At 42.6% G+C, this 23,788-nt stretch overlaps 1 protein-coding gene across 7 annotated transcripts in view; it reads right to left on the bottom strand.

Annotated features, from left to right (window-relative positions):
- Positions 1 to 23,788, bottom strand: part of col17a1b (collagen, type XVII, alpha 1b) — a 257,562-nt gene that overhangs the window by 130,624 nt on the left and 103,150 nt on the right. For all 7 annotated transcript variants that reach the window (XM_068053211.1, XM_068053209.1, XM_068053212.1 and 4 more), the window contains 7 exons: positions 22,524 to 22,643; positions 21,618 to 21,665; positions 20,758 to 20,793; positions 19,344 to 19,391; positions 17,000 to 17,143; positions 15,360 to 15,527; positions 5,672 to 5,740 (listed from right to left, as the gene is read on the bottom strand). In XM_068053211.1, coding sequence (XP_067909312.1) covers positions 5,672 to 5,740; positions 15,360 to 15,527; positions 17,000 to 17,143; positions 19,344 to 19,391; positions 20,758 to 20,793; positions 21,618 to 21,665; positions 22,524 to 22,643 — 633 coding nt within the window. The remainder of the gene's footprint in view (positions 1 to 5,671; positions 5,741 to 15,359; positions 15,528 to 16,999; positions 17,144 to 19,343; positions 19,392 to 20,757; positions 20,794 to 21,617; positions 21,666 to 22,523; positions 22,644 to 23,788) is intronic.

Below are 23,788 nucleotides of genomic sequence, written 5' to 3'. Positions count from 1 at the left end.
TGTGGTGACCAGAACTGGACACAATACTCTAGCTGTGGCCTAATCAGAGCTTTATAAAGGTTCAGCATAACTTCCCTGCTTTTGTAATCAATGCCTCTATTTATGAAGCCCAAGATCCCATATGCTTTACTAACCACTCTCTCAATATGTCCTGCCACCTTCAAAGATCGATGCACATACACCCCCAGGTCCCTCTGTTCCTGCACACTCTTTAGAACTGTGCCATTAAGTATATATTGCCTCTCCCTATTCCTTCTGCCAAAATGCATCACCTCACACTTGTCAGTATTAAATTCCATCTGCCACCTCTCTGCCCAATTCTGCCAGCCTATGTCCTGTCGCAGGCAGGTGAGCTGAAGTTTATGGAGGGGGGAAGATGGAAGGAGTCACGTCTAGAAGTAACAAAGGAACAGATAAGGATTTCAGCAGCAGATGAGCTGATGCGGGGAAGATACAGGCAATGTTATGGAGGTGGAAATAGGTGGTCGTTGATTATAGAGTGGATATGTGGTCAGAAGTTCAGCTCAGGGTCTAATAGAGTGCAGCGTTTGCGAATTGTCTGGTTCAGCCTCAGACAGTATCCAGGGAAAGGGTTGGAGTCATTGGCAAGGGAACAGAGTTTGTGACGGGGCTGTAGACTAAGGCTTCAGTCTTCCCAATATTTAATTGAAGGGAATTTCTGCTCAACCTGCATCATTTCTGCAGGAGAATCTTCTTCACACTGAGAGTCTGAGTCTGTGGGATTCACTCCCAGGGTTAATGGCGAGGCAGAAGCTATATGAACATTGAAGATCAAATTGACTGGGTGGATGAAGGAAAAGGGAGGGGATATGGGAATAGGTCGGGTGAATGTGAATAGAACTATTTACTCACGTGTAGGGTCCAGGCCAACATGGACTGGTTGGGCCGAACGGCCTGATTCCATATTGTAATATATATGTATATTTCAATGTACAGGAGGAGGCCATTCAGCCCCTCGAGCCTGTTCTGCCATTCAATTAGATCATTAGTGCATTTAAATATCATTAAAAAATAAGGGGAAAGATTTTTTTGTTGAAAAAAAAACCTCTGGTGATAAGGTGAGTACTACTAAAGTGTTTTTTTTAAAATTCACTGCAGCTTATTAAGGACTTTAGATTGGAGTGGGTACAACAAGGCCCCTAGTGTAATTGGTATTTTTTTAATTAAGGGTGTAACTAATTAATCTAAGGGTAAGTCATGGCAGGAGAGCTCAGCCCCGTAATCTGCTCCTCCTGCGCTAAGTGGAATAATCAGGGATGGTTCCAGTGTCCCTGACGACCATGTGTGCAGGAAGTGTATCCATCTGCAGCTACTGACTGCCCGCATTACGGAGCTGGAGCTGCGGGTGGATTCACCGTGGAGCATCCGCGATGCTGAGAATGTTGTGGATAGCACGTTTAGTGAGGTGGTCACACCGCAGGTAATGGCTGCACAGGCAGAAAAGGGATGGGTGACCACCAGACGGAGTAGTAGGCGCAGGCAGGTAGTGCAGGAGTCCCCTGTGGCCATCCTCCTCTCAAACAGATATACCGATTTGGATACTGTTGGGGGGGGATGACTTGGCAACAGCCAAGTTCGTGGCACCACGGAGGGCTCTGCTGCACAGCAGGGGAGGAAAAGGGGTGGAAGAGCTATAGTGATAGGGGATTCTATCGTAAGGGGTGCAGATAGGCGTTTCTGTGGCCGCAAACGAGACTCCAGGATGGTATGTTGCCTCCCTGGTGCTAGGGTCAAGGATGTCTCGGATCGGCTGCAGGACATTCAGAAAGGGGAGGGTGAGCAGCCAGAGGTCGTGGTCCATATTGGTACTAACGACACAGGCAGGAAGAGAGATGAGGTCCTGCAAAGTGAATATAGGGAGTTAGGCAGAAGGTTAAAAAGCAGGACCTCTAGGGTTGTAATCTCAGGATTACTCCCTGTGCCATGTGCTAGTGAGGGTAGGAATAGGAGGATTAGGCAAATGAATGCGTGGCTGAAGAGCTGGTGTAGGCGGGAGGGCTTCAGCTACTTGGATCATTGGGATCTCTTCTGGTGCAGAGGTGACCTGTACAAGAGGGACGGGTTGCATCTGAACTGGAAGGGGACCAATATCATTGCGGGGAGGTTTGCTAGTACTACTCGGGAGGGTTTAAACTAGTCTTGCAGGGGGGTGGGACCCAAAGTAGTAGTTTCTTCGATGAGATAGTTGAGGCAAATGTAGAGGTTAAAGCAAGCAAGTCCAGTAGGCAGGCCGGGCAGGGGCAGGACAGGGAGCGTGGAAGGTCTGGTAGGCTAAACTGCATTTACTTTAATGCAGATGAACTCAGAGCATGGATCGGTACATGGGATTGTGATATTATAGCTATTACGGAAACGTGGTTGAGGGATGGGCAGGACTGGCAGCTCAATGTTCCGGGGTACCGATGCTTCCGGCGTGACAGAGGTGGAGGTAAGAGAGGAGGGGGAGTTGCACTATTGATTAGGGAGAACATCACAGCAGTACTTAGTGAGGATATCCCGGGGGGAATGTCCAGCGAGGCCATATGGGTAGAATTTAGAAATAAGAAAGGGGTGATCACTTTGTTGGGATTATACTATAGGCCCCCCAATAGTCAGAGGGAATTGGAGGAGTATATATGTAAGGAAATCACAGATAGGTGCAAGAATTATAGGGTTGTAATAGTAGGTGATTTTAACTTCCCTAATATTGACTGGGACTGCCTTAGTGCTAAGGGATCAGATGGGGAAGAATTTGTTAAGTGTGTCCAGGATAGTTTTCTGAAGCAGTATGTGGATGGCCCTACTAGAGAAAGGGCTACACTCGACCTCCTCTTAGGAAATGAGGATGGGCAGGTGGTTGATGTGTCTGTGGGGGAGTACTTTGGGACCAGTGACCATAACTCTATTAGCTTCAAGATAGTTATGGAAATGGATAGGACTGGTCCTCAGGTTGAAGTCCTAAATTGGGGGTAGGCTAATTTTGATGGCATCAGACAGGAACTCTCAAAGGTTGAATGGGAGAGGCTGTTTACAGGTAAAGGGACGTCTGGCAAGTGGGAGGCTTTTAAAAGTGAGGTAGGAAGAGTTCAGGGCAGGCATGTTCATGTTAGATGGAAGGGCAAGGCTGGCAAGTTTAGGGAACCTTGGTTGACGAGGAATATTGAGGGTCTGGTCAGGACAAAGAAGGAGGCAAATGTCAGGTATAGGCAGCTGGGATCGTGAGTCCCTCGAGGAGTATAAGGGATGTAGGAGTACACTTAAGAAGGAAATTAGGAGGGCGAAAGGGGCCATGAGATTTCCCTGGCAGATAAGATAAAGGAGAATCCTAAAAGATTCTATAAGTATATTAAGAGTAAAAGGGTAGCTAGGGAGAGAGTAGGTCCCCTTAAGGATCAGTGTGGTAATCTATGTGTGGAGCCACAGGAAATGGGCAAGGTCTTAAATGAATACTTCTCGTCTGTATTTACCATGGAGAAGGTCATGGAAGCTAGTGAGTTCAAGGGAGGGAACAGCGATATCCTGGAGCATATCAAAATTACAAAAGAGGTGGTGTTAGAGGTTTTGAAGCACATTAAGGTGGATAAATCCCCAGGGCCTGACCAGGTGTATCCTAGGATGCTATAGGAAGCAAGGGAGGAGATTGCTGGGGCCCTGGCAGAGATTTTTGTATCATCGTTAGCCATGGGTGAGGTACCGGAAGACTGGAGGATAGCTAATGTTGTGCCTTTATTTAAGAAGCGCAGCAGGGATAAGCCAGGGAACTACAGGCCGGTGAGCCTTACATCAGTGGTGGGAAAGTTATTGGAAGGGATTCTGAGCGACAGGATTTATATGCGTTTGGAACGGCAAGGTCTGATTAGGGATAGTCAGCATGGCTTTGTGCGTGGGAAATCATGTCTCACGAATTTGATTGAGTTTTTTGAGGAGGTGACCAAGAGGATTGACGAGGGCAGGGTGGTGGACTTTGTCTGCATGGACTTTAGCAAGGCCTTTGACAAGGTCCCACATGGTAGGCTGGTCCGGAAGGTTCGAACACATGGGATCCAAGGTGAGCTAACCAATTGTATACAAAATTGGCTTGGTGATAGGAGGCAGAGGGTGGTAGTGGAGGGTTGTTTTTCAGATTGGAGGCCGGTGACCAGTGGTGTGCTGCAGGGATCGGTGTTAGGCCCTCTGTTTGTCATATATATTAATGACTTGGATGTGAATGTAGGGGGCATGATTAGTAAGTTTGCAGATGACACCAAAATTGGTGGTATAGTGGACAGTGAAGAAGGTTGTCTAAGGTTACAACAGGATATAGATCAACTGGGAAAGTGGGCAAGGGAGTGGCAAATGGAATTTTACGCAGACGAGTGTGAAGTGATGCATTTTGGGAAGTTAAACCAGGGCAGGACATATACAGTGAATGGCAGGGCCCTGGGGAGTGTTGTTGAGCAGTGAGACCTTGGGGTGCAAGTACATAGTTCCCTGAAAGTGGCAAAACAGGTAGACAGGGTGGTGAAGAAGGTGTACGGTATGCTTGCCTTCATCGGCCGAGGCATTGAGTACAAGAGTTGGGACGTCAGGTTACAGTTGTACATAACGTTGGTTAGGCCACATTTGGAGTACTGTGTGCAGTTCTGGTCACCGCACTACAGGAAAGATGTGATTAAGCTAGAGAGGGTGCAGAAAAGATTCACAAGGATGTTGCCTGGTTTGGAGGGCTTGAGTTATAAAGAGAGATTGGATAGGCTGGGTCTGTTTTCCTTGGAGCGAAGGAGGCTGAGAAGGGACATGATAGAGGTATATAAAATTATGAGAGGCATAGATAGGGTAGATAGCCAGAGTATGTTTCCCATGGTAGGGGTGACTAAAACTAGAGGGCATAGATTTAAGGTGAGAGGGAGGAGGTTTAAAGGGGATCAAAGGGGTAAATTTTTCACACAAAGAATAGTGGGTATCTGGAATGAGCTGCCTGAGGAGGTGGTGGAGGCAGGAACAGTAGCGACATTTAAGAGGCATCTGGACAGGTACTTGAATGAGCAAGGCATAGAGGGAATTGGAATTAATGCAGGCAGGTGGGATTGGTATCGATAGGCACTATGGTCGGCATGGGCGCGATGGGCTGAAGGGCCTGTTTCTATGCTGTACGACTCTATGACTCTATATCTTAACTCCATCTACCTGCCATGGTTCTGTACCCTTACCCAACAAAGACCCATCAATCTCAGTGCTGAAATGTCCAATTGACCCCCGGCCTTAACAGCTTTTTGTGGGGAGAGTGCCAGATTTCCACTCCCCTTTGTGTGAACAAGTGCTTCCTGACATCACCCCGAATGACCTGGCTCGAATTTAATGGTTATGTCCCCTTGTTCCAGACTCCCCGCCAGAAGAAATAGTTTCTCTCTATCAACCCTATGAAATTATTTAATGATCTTAAACACCTCAATTAGATCATCCCTTAATCTTCTAAACTCAAGGGAATACAAGCCTAGTCTCATAATGTGCCCCAAAATCATTCTGGTGGATCTACACTGCACCTATTCCAATATATGCGGTACCCAGAACAAAACATTCTACTCCAGATGGTGTCTAAACAGAACTTCGTCGAACTGTATGAAGTTTATCCAGAGGTAAGGTATTGATCCATTAGGGTGGAGTATCTGAATCAGTTAATCTGTAAACTGACCTGTTGAAGTCATCAGTCCTACACTCCCTGTCGTTGGGCTTGTAGCTTTGTTATTCTGGATTCCGTTCACTGAGAAAGATGAAGTGATATCACAATCAATAGAGATTGGGTCAAACCAGTCTCAAACAGAGAGTGCTCAGAAACACAGCCACAGAAACCAGCACACACAGCAATATATCTTGGGGGCAAAATCACTGAGAAATGCATAAACACAGTTTCTGTTTACGTACAGAGCCGAAATACATTCCAATATTGAGGAAACTCTCTCACCATGGGAACACACCTCAGCCCAGAGAGTTCAGGCACATTGAGACTTAGAAATCTCTGACTCTAGTCAGAGCTACTGCTGGGGATTAACCAAAAGAAACTGGGCAGCTTTGAAACACCGAGCACTGAGATAAAACACACTGTGTGTTACTGGATATAACATTGTATATACGGTATAATAACACTCCATGTGTTACTGGGTATAAAACTGTATGTATTGTATAATAACACAGTGCGTGTGTTACTGGGTATAACACTATATATTATATAATAACACACCGTGTGTTACTGGGTATAACACTATATATTATATAATAACACACGGCATGTGTTACTGGGTATAAAACTGTATGTATTGTATAATAACACAGTGCGTGTGTTACTGGGTATAACACTATATATTATATAATAACACACCGTGTGTTACTGGGTATAACACTATATATTATATAATAACACACGGCATGTGTTACTGGGTATAAAACTGTATGTATTGTATAATAACACAGTGCGTGTGTTACTGGGTATAACACTATATATTATATAATAACACACCGTGTGTTACTGGGTATAACACTATATATTATATAATAACACACTGCATGTGTTACTGGGTATAACACTATATATTATATAATAACACACTGCATGTGTTACTGGGTATAACACTATATATTATATAATAACACACGGCATGTGTTACTGGGTATAACACTATATATTATATAATAACACACCGTGTGTTACTGGGTATAACACTATATATTATATAATAACACACTGCATGTGTGGCCTGGACAACGTATGCCAGCCAAGAGCGACGTCTCAATTCATTCCATCTTCGCTGCCTTCGGAGAATACTTGGCATCAGGTGGCAGGAATATATCTCCAACACAGAAGTCCTTGAAGCGGCCAACATCCCCAGCTTATACACACTACTGAGTCAGCGGCGCTTGAGATGGCTTGGCCATGTGAGCCGCATGGAAGATGGCAGGATCCCCAAAGACACATTGTACAGCGAGCTCGCCACTGGTATCAGACCCACCGGCCGTCCATGTCTCCGTTATAAAGACGTCTGCAAACGCGACATGAAATCGTGTGACATTGATCACAAGTCGTGGGAGTCAGTTGCCAGCATTCGCCAGAGCTGGCGGGCAGCCATAAAGACAGGGCTAAATTGTGGCGAGTCGAAGAGACTTAGTAGTTGGCAGGAAAAAAGACAGAGGCGCAAGGGGAGAGCCAACTGTGCAACAGCCCCAACAAACAAATTTCTCTGCAGCACCTGTGGAAAAGCCTGTCACTCTAGAATTGGCCTTTATAGCCACTCCAGGCGCTGCTTCACAAACCACTGACCACCTCCAGGCGCGTATCCATTGTCTCTCGAGATAAGGAGGCCCAAAAGAATTATATAATAACACACGGCATGTGTTACTGGGTATAACACTATATATTATATAATAACACACCGTGTGTTACTGGGTATAACACTATATATTATATAATAACACACCGTGTGTTACTGGGTATAACACTATATATTATATAATAACACACTGCATGTGTTACTGGGTATAACACTATATATTATATAATAACACACTGCATGTGTTACTGGGTATAACACTATATATACTGTATAATAACACACGGCACGTGTTACTGGGTATAACACTGTATATACTGTATAATAACACACCGTGTGTTACTGGGTATAACACTATATATTATATAATAACACACTGCATGTGTTACTGGGTATAACACTATATATACTGTACAATAACACACTGCATGTGTTACTGGGTATAACACTATATATACTGTACAATAACACACTGCATGTGTTACTGGGTATAACACTATATATACTGTACAATAACACACTGCATGTGTTACTGGGTATAACACTATATATACTGTACAATAACACACTGCATGTGTTACTGGGTATAACACTATATATACTGTACAATAACACACTGCATGTGTTACTGGGTATAACACTATATATACTGTACAATAACACACTGCATGTGTTACTGGGTATAACACTATATATACTGTACAATAACACACTGCATGTGTTACTGGGTATAACACTATATATACTGTACAATAACACACTGCATGTGTTACTGGGTATAACACTATATATACTGTACAATAACACACTGCATGTGTTACTGGGTATAACACTATATATACTGTACAATAACACACTGCATGTGTTACTGGGTATAACACTATATATACTGTACAATAACACACTGCATGTGTTACTGGGTATAACACTATATATACTGTACAATAACACACTGCATGTGTTACTGGGTATAACACTATATATACTGTACAATAACACACTGCATGTGTTACTGGGTATAACACTATATATACTGTACAATAACACACTGCATGTGTTACTGGGTATAACACTATATATACGGTACAATAACACACCGTGTGTTACTGGGTATAACACTATATATTATATAATAACACACTGCATGTGTTACTGGGTATAACACTATATATTATATAATAACACACTGCATGTGTTACTGGGTATAACACTATATATACTGTATAATAACACACGGCACGTGTTACTGGGTATAACACTGTATATACTGTATAATAACACACCGTGTGTTACTGGGTATAACACTATATATTATATAATAACACACTGCATGTGTTACTGGGTATAACACTATATATACTGTACAATAACACACTGCATGTGTTACTGGGTATAACACTATATATACTGTACAATAACACACTGCATGTGTTACTGGGTATAACACTATATATACTGTACAATAACACACTGCATGTGTTACTGGGTATAACACTATATATACTGTACAATAACACACTGCATGTGTTACTGGGTATAACACTATATATACTGTACAATAACACACTGCATGTGTTACTGGGTATAACACTATATATACTGTACAATAACACACTGCATGTGTTACTGGGTATAACACTATATATACTGTACAATAACACACTGCATGTGTTACTGGGTATAACACTATATATACTGTACAATAACACACTGCATGTGTTACTGGGTATAACACTATATATACTGTACAATAACACACTGCATGTGTTACTGGGTATAACACTATATATACTGTACAATAACACACTGCATGTGTTACTGGGTATAACACTATATATACTGTACAATAACACACTGCATGTGTTACTGGGTATAACACTATATATACTGTACAATAACACACTGCATGTGTTACTGGGTATAACACTATATATACTGTACAATAACACACGGCATGTGTTACTGGGTATAACACTATATATACTGTACAATAACACACTGCATGTGTTACTGGGTATAACACTATATATACTGTACAATAACACACGGCATGTGTTACTGGGTATAACACTATATATACTGTACAATAACACACTGCATGTGTTACTGGGTATAACACTATATATACTGTACAATAACACACTGCATGTGTTACTGGGTATAACACTATATATACTGTACAATAACACACTGCATGTGTTACTGGGTATAACACTATATATACTGTACAATAACACACTGCATGTGTTACTGGGTATAACACTATATATACTGTACAATAACACACTGCATGTGTTACTGGGTATAACACTATATATACTGTACAATAACACACTGCATGTGTTACTGGGTATAACACTGTATATACTGTTTAATAACACACCGTGTGTTACTGGGTATAACACTATATATTATATAATAACACACTGCATGTGTTACTGGGTATAACACTGTATATACTGTATAATAACACACGGCACGTGTTACTGGGTATAACACTGTATATACTGTATAATAACACACCGTGTGTTACTGGGTATAACACTATATATTATATAATAACACACTGCATGTGTTACTGGGTATAACACTATATATACTGTACAATAACACACTGCATGTGTTACTGGGTATAACACTATATATACTGTACAATAACACACGGCATGTGTTACTGGGTATAACACTGTATATACTGTTTAATAACACACCGTGTGTTACTGGGTATAACACTATATATTATATAATAACACACTGCATGTGTTACTGGGTATAACACTGTATATACTGTATAATAACACACGGCACGTGTTACTGGGTATAACACTGTATATACTGTTTAATAACACACCGTGTGTTACTGGGTATAACACTATATATTATATAATAACACACTGCATGTGTTACTGGGTATAACACTGTATATACTGTATAATAACACACGGCACGTGTTACTGGGTATAACACTGTATATACTGTATAATAACACACCGTGTGTTACTGGGTATAACACTATATATTATATAATAACACACTGCATGTGTTACTGGGTATAACACTATATATTATATAATAACACACTGCATGTGTTACTGGGTATAACACTATATATACTGTACAATAACACACTGCATGTGTTACTGGGTATAACACTATATATACTGTACAATAACACACTGCATGTGTTACTGGGTATAACACTATATATACTGTACAATAACACACTGCATGTGTTACTGGGTATAACACTATATATACTGTACAATAACACACTGCATGTGTTACTGGGTATAACACTATATATACTGTACAATAACACACTGCATGTGTTACTGGGTATAACACTATATATACTGTACAATAACACACTGCATGTGTTACTGGGTATAACACTATATATTATATAATAACACACTGCATGTGTTACTGGGTATAACACTATATATTATATAATAACACACGGCATGTGTTACTGGGTATAACACTATATATTATATAATAACACACCGTGTGTTACTGGGTATAACACTATATATTATATAATAACACACTGCATGTGTTACTGGGTATAACACTATATAGTATATAATAACACACTATGTGTTACTGGGTATAACACTGTATATACTGTATAATAACACACGGCATGTGTTACTGGGTATAACACTATATATTATATAATAACACACTGCATGTGTTACTGGGTATAACACTGTATATACTGTTTAATAACACACGGCATGTGTTACTGGGTATAACACTATATATACTGTACAATAACACACCATGTGTTACTGGGTATAACACTGTATACACTGTATAATAACACACTGCATGTGTTACTGGGTATAACACTATATATTATATAATAACACATGCGTGTTACTGGGTATAACACTGTATATACTGTATAATAACACACCGTGTGTTACTGGGTATAACACTATATATACTGTACAATAACACACTGCATGTGTTACTGGGTATAACACTATATATTATATAATAACACATGCGTGTTACTGGGTATAACACTGTATATACTGTATAATAACACACCGTGTGTTACTGGGTATAACACTATATATTATATAATAACACATGCGTGTTACTGGGTATAACACTATATATTATATAATAACACACTGCATGTGTTACTGGGTATAACACTATATATTATATAATAACACACTGCATGTGTTACTGGGTATAACACTATATATTATATAATAACACACTGCATGTGTTACTGGGTATAACACTATATATTATATAATAACACACCGTGTGTTACTGGGTATAACACTATATATACTGTATAATAACACACCGTGTGTTACTGGGTATAACACTATATATTATATAATAACACACTGCATGTGTTACTGGGTATAACACTATATATTATATAATAACACACTGCATGTGTTACTGGGTATAACACTGTATATACTGTATAATAACACACCGTGTGTTACTGGGTATAACACTATATATTATATAATAACACACTGCATGTGTTACTGGGTATAACACTATATATTATATAATAACACACTGCATGTGTTACTGGGTATAACACTATATATACTGTATAATAACACACCGTGTGTTACTGGGTATAACACTATATATTATATAATAACACACTGCATGTGTTACTGGGTATAACACTATATATTATATAATAACACACTGCATGTGTTACTGGGTATAACACTATATATTATATAATAACACACTGCATGTGTTACTGGGTATAACACTATATATACTGTATAATAACACACCGTGTGTTACTGGGTATAACACTATATATACTGTATAATAACACACCGTGTGTTACTGGGTATAACACTATATATACTGTATAATAACACACCGTGTGTTACTGGGTATAACACTATATATTATATAATAACACATGCGTGTTACTGGGTATAACACTATATATTATATAATAACACACTGCATGTGTTACTGGGTATAACACTATATATTATATAATAACACATGCGTGTTACTGGGTATAACACTATATATTATATAATAACACATGCGTGTTACTGGGTATAACACTATATATTATATAATAACACACTGCATGTGTTACTGGGTATAACACTATATATTATATAATAACACACTGCATGTGTTACTGGGTATAACACTATATATTATATAATAACACACCGTGTGTTACTGGGTATAACACTATATATACTGTATAATAACACACCGTGTGTTACTGGGTATAACACTATATATACTGTATAATAACACACCGTGTGTTACTGGGTATAACACTATATATTATATAATAACACATGCGTGTTACTGGGTATAACACTATATATTATATAATAACACACTGCATGTGTTACTGGGTATAACACTATATATTATATAATAACACACTGCATGTGTTACTGGGTATAACACTATATATTATATAATAACACATGCGTGTTACTGGGTATAACACTATATATTATATAATAACACATGCGTGTTACTGGGTATAACACTATATATTATATAATAACACACTGCATGTGTTACTGGGTATAACACTATATATTATATAATAACACACTGCATGTGTTACTGGGTATAACACTATATATTATATAATAACACACCGTGTGTTACTGGGTATAACACTATATATTATATAATAACACACTGCATGTGTTACTGGGTATAACACTATATATTATATAATAACACACTGCATGTGTTACTGGGTATAACACTATATATACTGTATAATAACACACCGTGTGTTACTGGGTATAACACTATATATTATATAATAACACATGCGTGTTACTGGGTATAACACTATATATTATATAATAACACACTGCATGTGTTACTGGGTATAACACTATATATTATATAATAACACACTGCATGTGTTACTGGGTATAACACTATATATACTGTATAATAACACACCGCGTGTTACTGGGTATAACACTATATATTATATAATAACACATGCGTGTTACTGGGTATAACACTATATATTATATAATAACACACTGCATGTGTTACTGGGTATAACACTATATATTATATAATAACACACTGCATGTGTTACTGGGTATAACACTATATATTATATAATAACACACCGTGTGTTACTGGGTATAACACTATATATTATATAATAACACACTGCATGTGTTACTGGGTATAACACTATATATTATATAATAACACACTGCATGTGTTACTGGGTATAACACTATATATTATATAATAACACACTGCATGTGTTACTGGGTATAACACTATATATTATATAATAACACACTGCATGTGTTACTGGGTATAACACTATATATTATATAATAACACACTGCATGTGTTACTGGGTATAACACTATATATTATATAATAACACACTGCATGTGTTACTGGGTATAACACTATATATTATATAATAACACACTGCATGTGTTACTGGGTATAACACTATATATACTGTATAATAACACACCGTGTGTTACTGGGTATAACACTATATATACTGTACAATAACAGACCATGTGTTACTGGGTACAACACTGTATACACTGTATAATAACACACTGCATGTGTTACAGGGTATAACACTATATATTATATAATAACACACTGCATGTGTTACTGGGTATAACACTATATATACTGTATAATAACACACCGTGTGTTACTGGGTATAACACTGTATATACTGTATAATAACACACCATGTGTTACTGGGTATAACACTGTATACACTGTATAATAACACACTGCATGTGTTACTGGGGAAAACACTGTATATACTGTACAATAACACTGCATGTGTTACTGGGTATAACACTATATATTATATCATAACACATGCGTGTTACTGGGTATAACACTGTATATACTGTATAATAACACACCGTGTGTTACTGGGTATAACACTATATATTATATCATAACACATGCGTGTTACTGGGTATAACACTGTATATACTGTACAATAACACACCATGTGTTACTGGGTATAACACTGTATATTATATAATAACACATGCGTGTGTTACTGGGTATAATACTGTATATACTGTATAATAACACACCGTGTGTTACTGGGTATAACACTGTATATACTGTATAATAACACACGGCATGTGTTACTGGGTATAACACTATATATACTGTATAATAACACATGCGTGTGTTACTGTGTATAACACTGTCTTTCTTCTTTTCTTTTGGGCCTCCTTATCTCGAGAGACAATGGATACGCGCCTGGAGGTGGTCAGTGGTTTCTGAAGCAGCGCCTGGAGTGGCTATAAAGGCCAATTCTGGAGTGACAGGCTCTTCCACAGGTGCTGCAGAGAAATTTGTTTGTTGGGGCTGTTGCACAGTTGGCTCTCCCCTTGCGCCTCTGTCTTTTTTCCTGCCAACTACTAAGTCTCTTCGACTCGCCACAATTTAGCCCTGTCTTTATGGCTGCCCGCCAGCTCTGGCGAATGCTGGCAACTGACTCCCACGACTTGTGATCAATGTCACACGATTTCATGTCGCGTTTGCAGACGTCTTTATAACGGAGACATGGACGGCCGGTGGGTCTGATACCAGTGGCGAGCTCGCTGTACAATGTGTCTTTGGGGATCCTGCCATCTTCCATGCGGCTCACATGGCCAAGCCATCTCAAGCGCCGCTGACTCAGTAGTGTGTATAAGCTGGGGGTGTTGGCCGCTTCAAGGACTTCTGTGTTGGAGATATAGTCCTGCCACCTGATGCCAAGTATTCTCCGAAGGCAGCGAAGATGGAATGAATTGAGACGTCGCTCTTGGCTGGCATAACACTGTATATACTGTATAATAACACATGCGTGTGTTACTGGGTATAACACTGTATATACTGTATAATAACACACCGTGTGTTACTGGGTATAACACTGTATATACTGTACAATAACACACCATGTTTTACTGGGTATAATGCTCCTGTCTACACACTTCCTGAGCTGGGACACGTGTATTTGTAGTGATGCTGATTCTGGAGTTGTGGAGGTCTGGAACTCACCTGTTACAGAAGAGGATCCTGTTGTACTGAACATCTGTGTCCCAGCGGAGGACAGATTGTTGCGATACTCTGTCATTCCCACATTCGAACTCCCAGCAGGAAGAGTCGAAGTCCAGATGTAAGCAGGCAGGGCGGCATTCAGGATAGCAGTATCATACCTCCCAGACACTGGGAAATCGAAAGGAACAATCATATCAAGGTCAGTGTTTTAGAAGTGTCTTGGGCAGAGTGAGAGGCAGAGCACTGGAGAATAGCTAGAGAGAGGGAGAGGTAAAGAGGACACAGAGACAGACAAAGGAAGTGTATGTGAGAATGAGAGAAACAGAGAGGAAGAGAGAAAGAGACACAGGAAAACAGGGAGAGGAGGAGAGAGATTGACAGAGACAGAGAAAGGGAGAGGAAGAAGGGAGACTGAGAGGTTCAGTATTTTACTCGATAGATCCAAAGAATCCCAGTTCAAATCCTGGGATCACTTTTCTTACTGAGTTGGATTAGGAGTTAAAAATCTGCAATGAATCTCAGATTCCAGCCAGGTGGAAAAGTTGAGAAAGTAATCCAGAGGGTTCCTGCTCCTGACAATAGCAGTGACTCTGGTGTGTGTGTTTGTTGGCGAAAACAGGATATACTCAGCTTGGTTGAAATTTTAAATTAATTTCAATATTGGTAAGTGTGAGGTGGTATATCTTGGTAGGAAGTATAAGGAGGCCCCATTACTCCTGGGAAAATAAGTGTATAAATGTGGTAGAGGTACAGAGATCTGGGGTACAGAAACACACATCACTAAAAGTAGTGATTAATAAGGCCATAAAAAAAACAAAGAACTGGGGTTTATTTCTAGAGGTTTAGAATTGAAAAGCAGAGAAGTCATGTCAAACTTGTATCAAACCTTGGTTTGACCACACGTACAATACGGTACACGGTTCTGATCTCCACATTATAAACAGGATATAGAGGCACGGGAGAAGGTAACAAAACAGGTCTACAAGGATGATACCAGAACTGAAAGGTTATAATGTCCAGGGGAGGGTGAACAGGCTGGGGTTATTTTCTCTAGAACAAAGAACAAAGGGGTGACCTGATAGAGATCTGAAAGATTATGAAAGGTGTTGATAAGGCAGACGTAGAGAAGATGTTTCCACTGGCGGATAAACTAAAACTAGGCACCATAAATATAAGACAGTCACTAACAAATCCAAATGGGAATTCAGGAGAAACTTCTTAAACTGAGAGTGGTGGGAATATGGAACTCGCTACCACAGGGAGTGGTTGAGGTGAATAGAATCGATACATTTAAGGGGAAGCTGGATAAACACATGGGGGAGAGAGGAATAGAAGGATATGCTGGTAGGGTGAGATGGAGGAGGCTTGTGTGGTGATAAAGACCAGTATGGACCTGTTGGGCCAAATGGCCTGTTTCTCTGCTGTAAATACTATTTACTTCTACGTAACTCTCTCCAAAGTTGAATATTTTATCAGGACAGGAGTGGTAAAATGAGGAGAATGAGGAACTGTTACTTTTGGATGTCAGAATTGGCAGTCACACAGAACATCTTTGTTATCTCTTGACTATTTTTGTGGATTTGAGTTTCTGCACTGTTGCTCCATACAATTATCAGAACAGTTTAGAGACACTCCCTTACCTGACTGTGTGCTTGCGCTCACCATCTTCGTCTCCACAACTGCCTTTTTGGGGTAGGGGAGGGTACTTGTGGTGGTGCGAGGAGGGCTGATACTGGCCGATCGACTACCTTTCAGCAACCGCTTCACATCATCCAGCTCTGTCCCTGAGCAGAGATAAAACAGAGTAAATCAGAACATGGGGGAGTCCCACTGAGTATAACATCACTGATCTAGAACCTGAGGGGGTCTCTGGGTATAACATCACTGATTTAGAACCTGGGGGGTCTCTGGGTATAACATCACTCATCTAGAACCTGGGGGGTCTCTGGGTATAACATCACTCATCTAGAACCTGGGGGGTCTCTGGGTATAACATCACTGATCTAGAACCTGGGGGGGGTCTCTGAGTATAACATCACTCATCTAGAACCTGGGGGGTCTCTGGGTATAACATCACTGATTTAGAACCTGGGGGGTCTCTGAGTATAACATCACTCATCTCGAACCTGGGGGGTCTCTGGGTATAACATCACTCATCTAGAACCTGGGGGGGTCTCTGGGTATAACATCACTGATTTAGAACCTGGGGGGTCTCTGGGTATAACATCACTGATTTAGAACCTGGGGGGTCTCTGGGTATAACATCACTCATCTAGAACCTGGGGGGTCTCTGGGTATAACATCACTCATCTAGAACCTGGGGGGTCTCTGGGTATAACATCACTGATCTAGAACCTGGGGGGGGTCTCTGAGTATAACATCACTCATCTAGAACCTGGGGGGTCTCTGGGTATAACATCACTGATTTAGAACCTGGGGGGTCTCTGAGTATAACATCACTCATCTCGAACCTGGGGGGTCTCTGGGTATAACATCACTCAATTAGAACCTGGGGGGTCTCTGGGTATAACATCACTGATTTAGAACCTGGGGGGTCTCTGAGTATAACATCACTGATCTAGAACCTGGGGGGTCTCTGGGTATAACATCACTCAATTAGAACCTGGGGGGTCTCTGGGTATAACATCACTCATCTAGAACCTGAGGGGGTCTCTGAGTATAACATCACTGATCTAGAACCTGGGGGGTCTCTGAGTATAACATCACTGATTTAGAACCTGGGGGGTCTCTGGGTATAACATCACTCATCTAGAACCTGGGGGGTCTCTGGGTATAATATCACTGATTTAGAACCTGAGGGGGTCTCTGAGTATAACATCACTCATCTAGAACCTGGGGGGGGGTCTCTGAGTATAACATCACTCATCTAGAACCTGGGGGGGGGTCTCTGAGTATAACATCACTCATCTAGAACCTGGGGGGTCTCTGAGTATAACATCACTGATCTAGAACCTGGGGGGTCTCTGAGTATAACATTATGAATGAGATCAGAAATACCCCTGAATTCATCATTTCCTGAATCACAAACTAGGAAAAAGCCTTTCAGTACAATACAGTGACAAACCAGAATTTGGGAGAAATCCCAGATTGATCCAATCGGTATTTGTTTGCTGCTGATGTTACCGAGTGCCGAGCACACACACACTGATAGGGTCTTGACCATCACATCATCCTTTACCCAGATCCCGTGTGTCCTGTCACTGAGTGCAGGGCAGCTACTCACTCACAGATTCCAGCAACACTGCTTGTTTGCAGTGGAGGGGGTGGGTGAGACAGGGTGGAAGATGCAGAGGGAGGGGGGCATATGTTCCATCCTCAGAACACAGGAACAGGAGGAGGCCACTCAGCCCCTCGAGTCTGTTCTGCCATTCAATTAGATCATGGCTAATCTGTATCTTAATTCCATCCACCTGCCTTAGTTCCGTCACCCTTAATCACCCCACCCAATAAAAATCTATCAATCTCAGATTTGGAATTTTTAGTTGACCCCAGCTTCAACATCTTTTTGGGAGAGAGTTTCAGATTTCCTCTCCCCTCTCTGTGAAGAAGTGTTTCCTAAAATCACCCCTGAACGGCCTGGCTCCCCCCACCCCCCAAATAGTTTCTCTTCATCTCCCTATCAACTCCTTTAATCACCTTAAACACCTCAATTAGATTCATGTTTAATCTTCTTTAAAGTGAATATAAGACGAGTATATGCAACCTGTCCTGACACTTTAACTCTCTAAGCCCCAGAATCCTATTAACAGTCAGTCTAAAACATTCTCTCTCTCTCTTTCCCAGCATGAACCTCAGTTCTCAGAGCCTTGATTTCTCCTCCTCCCATAACTGGGGTTCACCAGGGGAGGGGTAACAGTGAGGATTGGTACACCAAGGGCCAGGAGGTGGTGTTGTGCCCCAATGTTCCCCCCTCGCCCAGGATTTACTGACATGTGAAGGGCCAAAGTTGGGTTTGGTACTTACATCGTCCAGATGGTGATGCACTCTGGAGACGGGCACGGATTGCACTCTCTGAAACACAAGGGGCTCCCATTACGAAACGGTACAGAATAGTAAAACATGATGATAATCAGCTGATTATAATAAGCCCTCACCCTGCTCAGTCTCTGCTCAGTGAAATCTCCCACATACACCCAGGGAAGTAGAAATCCCCACAGTTATCTCACATTTCTCAAGGTTTCCATGCACAGCAATTTACATTTATCGAATGCTTTTAAGATTGAAAAACATCGTTTCACTGGAAGAGTTATTAGTGGGATGACCAGATACTCAGTCAAAAGGATGAGTTTGAAGCGGGGTTTTGAAGGAGGAAAGGGATGGGTAGAAAGGTCTAGGGATAGGAATTCCAGAGTGTGGGCCGAGGAAATTAATGACTTTGAGAAACTGCTGCATGACTATATTGAGAACAGCAAGATTCCAAAACAGCAAAGATATAAATGGTAGCATTGTTTCAGGGTTGACTGTTGGCCAGGACTCTGTGGACATCTCCCCTGTGTTAACCGTATATTGTGTTTAACTGTATTCAGGTGGTGGGCATTAACTGGGGATTCACCTGTGCTCATACACAAAGGAGCAGACTGGAACTGTACTTGTTGGATTGGATATGTAATCTGCGTCACTGTAAATAAAATCTTGTAAGTGTATAAAGACCAGAAAATGATTCTATCCTTCACCGTCTGGCTATCTGAGTTGTAACACCCTGCTCTGCTCTGAAATACTGCCAGGAGATCAATAATGGCCAGCTGAGCAAGGAGACAGGGCCTCAGTTTAATGTTTTGTCCAAGAGAGCAGCACTCCCTCAGTACTGACCCTCTGACAGTGCAGCACTCCCTCAGTACTGACTCTCTGACAGTGCGGCACTCTCTCAGTACTGACCCTCTGACAGTGCAGCACTCCCTCAGTACTGACCCTCTGACAGTGCAGCACTCCCTCAGTACTGACTCTCTGACAGTGCAGCACTCCCTCAGTACTGACCCTCTGACAGTGCAGCACTCCCTCAGTACTGACCCTCTGACAGTGCAGCACTCCCTCAGTACTGACCCTCTGACACTGTTTCTGGGGAGTACTGCAGTGGGACTGTCAGCCTGTACATGGGCTCAAGTCTCTGGAGTGAGACTCAAACCCATGACCTTCTGATGTGAGGTGAGAGTGCGATCGACTGAGCCAATCAGAGCTGTTGGGCATAGCCAGGCTGCCATTAGGGTTCACACCTGGGACAGGTGAACCATCTTTGTAGCAGCCACAGACCAACTGCTGGTGTAAGCATCAGTGTCACTGCTCCGTGTCGTGACCTCAGGATGGGATATGCCTTTGCTGGGCAAAGGAACACATGGGACTTTGCATCAGCCTTTGAGAAGCAGGGCAGGTGTAATCTTACCTCGACTCTGACTCCTTCCTCTGGTATGGGAAGTACCTGAAAGCCAGCAACAAAACATCCATTAGTGTAGAACATTGCAGACTGGGACAGGTACAGCACTGGGGTTAGATACAGAGTAAAGCTCCCTCTACACTGTCCCCATCAAACACCCCCAGGACAGGTACAGCACAGGGTTAGATACAGAGTAAAGCTCCCTCTACACTGTCCTCATCAAACACCCCCAGGACAGGTACAGCACAGGGTTAGATAAAGAGTAAAGCTCCCTCTACACTGTCCCCATCAAACACCCCCAGGACATGTACAGCACTGGGGTTAGATACAGAGTAAAGTTCCCTCGACACTGTCTCAAAAAAAAAAACGGGGTGAGATACAGAGTAAAGCTCCCTCTACACAGTCCCCATCAAACACTCCCAGGACAGGTACAGCACAGGGTTAGATACAGAGTAAAGCTCCCTCTACACTTTCCCCCATCAAACACTCCCAGGACAGGTACATCACTGGGGTTAGATACAGAGTAAAGCTCCCTCTACACTTTCCCCCATCAAACACTCCCAGGACAGGTACATCACTGGGGTTAGATACAGAGTAAAGCTCCCTCTACACTTTCCCCCATCAAACACTCCCAGGACAGGTACAGCACAGGGTTAGATACAGAGTGAAGCTCCCTCTACACTGTCCCCATCAAACACTCCCAGGACAGGTACAGCACAGGGTTAGATACAGAGTGAAGCTCCCTCTACACTGTCCTGTGAAATGCTCCAATGCTGGGGAAGGGGTCTGGGCCCTGCTGTATACTCGAGATCTTGCACAGTCTGTGTTTACTGACTAATAGGAAGTGAATGAAAGCTTGATGTTCTTACTGAATTCTTTTCTTGAGAATTCTGGGGAGGAATTTCCACTGGAACTCCCTGTGAAAAAAAACATTCATTTCAGGTTAACTGTTCAGTGCCTCACTAACACTCCCATCCTCATTGGCCGGACTCTGCCTCTCACTCTCTCTTTCACTTCTTCATTCTCTCTCTCACTCGCTGTCTTGTTGTGATTCTCTGTCCCTCTCTTTCTGACTCCCTCTCTGACTCTCTCTCTCTTTGTCGTTCTCTCTGTGACTCTCTCTCTCTGTCTCTGACTCTCTCTCTGTAACTCTCTTTGTCTCTCTCTCTCTGTGACTCTCCGTCTTTCTCTCGCGCTCTCTTTCTTTGACTCTCTCTGGCTCTGTGTCTTTCTCTGACTCTCTTTTTCTCTGTCTCTCTCTCTCTCTGTGACTCTCTCTGTCTCTCTCTCTCGCACTCCCTGTCTCTCTCTCTCTTTCTCTGACTCTCTCTCTCTTTCTCTGACTCTCTCTGGCTCTCTGCCTTTCTCTGACTCTTTCTCTCTCTGACTCTTTCTCTCTCTGTCTCTCTCTCTCTCTGTGACTGTCTCCCTCTCTCTCTGTGACTGTCTCTCTCTCTCTCTCTCTCTGTGACTGTCTCTCTCTCTCTCTCTCTCTGTGACTGTCTCTCTCTCTCTCTCTCTGTGACTGTCTCTCTCTTTCTCTCTCTGTCTCTCTCTGTCTCTCTCTCTGTGACTGTCTCTCTCTCTCTCTGCCTCTCTCTTTCTCTCTCTGTCTCTCTCTCTGTGACTGTCTCTCTCTGTCTCTCTCTTTCTCTCTCTGTCTCTCTCTTTGTGACTGTCTCTCTCTCTCTCTCTCTCTGTGACTGTCTCTCTCTCTGCCTCTCTCTTTCTCTCTGTAGTGGGTCACAATTCCTTCTCCCTCACCCGCCACGTACCCTCGTATCCTCCATTCCGGCTGATGAATGTTTTCCTCTCCAATGTGGTGTCCGGTGAAAGTGAAAATGTTGAGCTGGGGAATCGGGTCCGGGAATATCCGTTGGAGGAGCCTCGTCCCGCTGTTGGGAAATAAACCCGGGATCCAAGCATTAGTGCGATAAATCTTTCCCCCAAATCTCATTGATCAGACAGAATCTGGCCAGGGCAAACAGACTATCAGGACAGACAGACAGACAGACTCTGGGACAGACAAACTCTCAGGACAGACAGACAGACTCTGGGACGGACAAGACAGACAGAGGCTGGGACAAAGAGACAGACTGACTCTGGGACAGACAGACGCTGGGACAGACAAGACAGAAAGACAGACTCTGGGACAGACAAGACAGACAGAGGCTGGGACAAACAGACAGACACTCTTTTAGGATAGGGGTAAACACTGTGTCGGGGAGTTGGGGGAGGGAGGGGGAGACACAGGGAGTGGGGGGGGGAGGGGGAGACATTGAGAGTGGGGGGGAGGGAGGGGGAGACACAGTGTCTGGGAGTGGGGGGGGGGGGGTATTTTCGGTATTTTATGTTCTCCCCTGTGGCGAGTTTGAAGGAGGGGGAGTTGGTGGCACGTGTGGCTCTGAAATCCTTCCTGTCTCCACCTCTATCTGGTCAGTGTCAGACAGGCCTGTGGACGGACTTCCTGTCCTGCTGCCAATTGAGGCCCTTGAGTTGGTAATTAATGCCCGATGAAGGGCTTCTTCCTGCCGCCATTGGTACTAAGCAGGTGGGAGGGCCTGTCGCCACACCAGGAGCACAACATGCAAACCCGGGCAGCAGGCACTTGGTGCATGATCCAGGGACCCAGCATCAGGACGGGGGTCCCCGAGAGCAACCCCCCTGCCCTTGCCTCCGAACCCCAAAACCTCCTCCTGCCCCAACCCACCAGACCCCAACCCAAAAAACCCCCCTGCAATCCTGGGACTCCGGTGGGTGTTGTTCCAGCAGCAGCCACCGCCTCCCCCGTGGCGCTATCGTGCTCGCAAGCTACCGGCCTCTGAGTGGCCCCTGATTGGCTGGCAGCTCTCAGTGGGCAGGGCTTCCCACCTCTGGGATCCTGATCCCAGGCAAGGCCCATCGATGGCTAAGTCACCTGACACTTCCATAAAATTCCCCCACTATGTCTGGGGAATGGGGAGTGGGGGAATGATGGGAGAGGGGGGGATGATGGGGAGTGGGGGGGATGATGGGGAGTGGGGGGGATGATGGGGAGTGG

This window comes from Heterodontus francisci, chromosome 20, assembly GCF_036365525.1.
Source record: "Heterodontus francisci isolate sHetFra1 chromosome 20, sHetFra1.hap1, whole genome shotgun sequence".
Lineage (NCBI taxonomy): Eukaryota > Metazoa > Chordata > Chondrichthyes > Heterodontiformes > Heterodontidae > Heterodontus > Heterodontus francisci.
The sequence above is the reverse complement of the archived record's forward strand: the minus strand, read 5'-3'. Positions and strand labels throughout refer to the sequence as shown.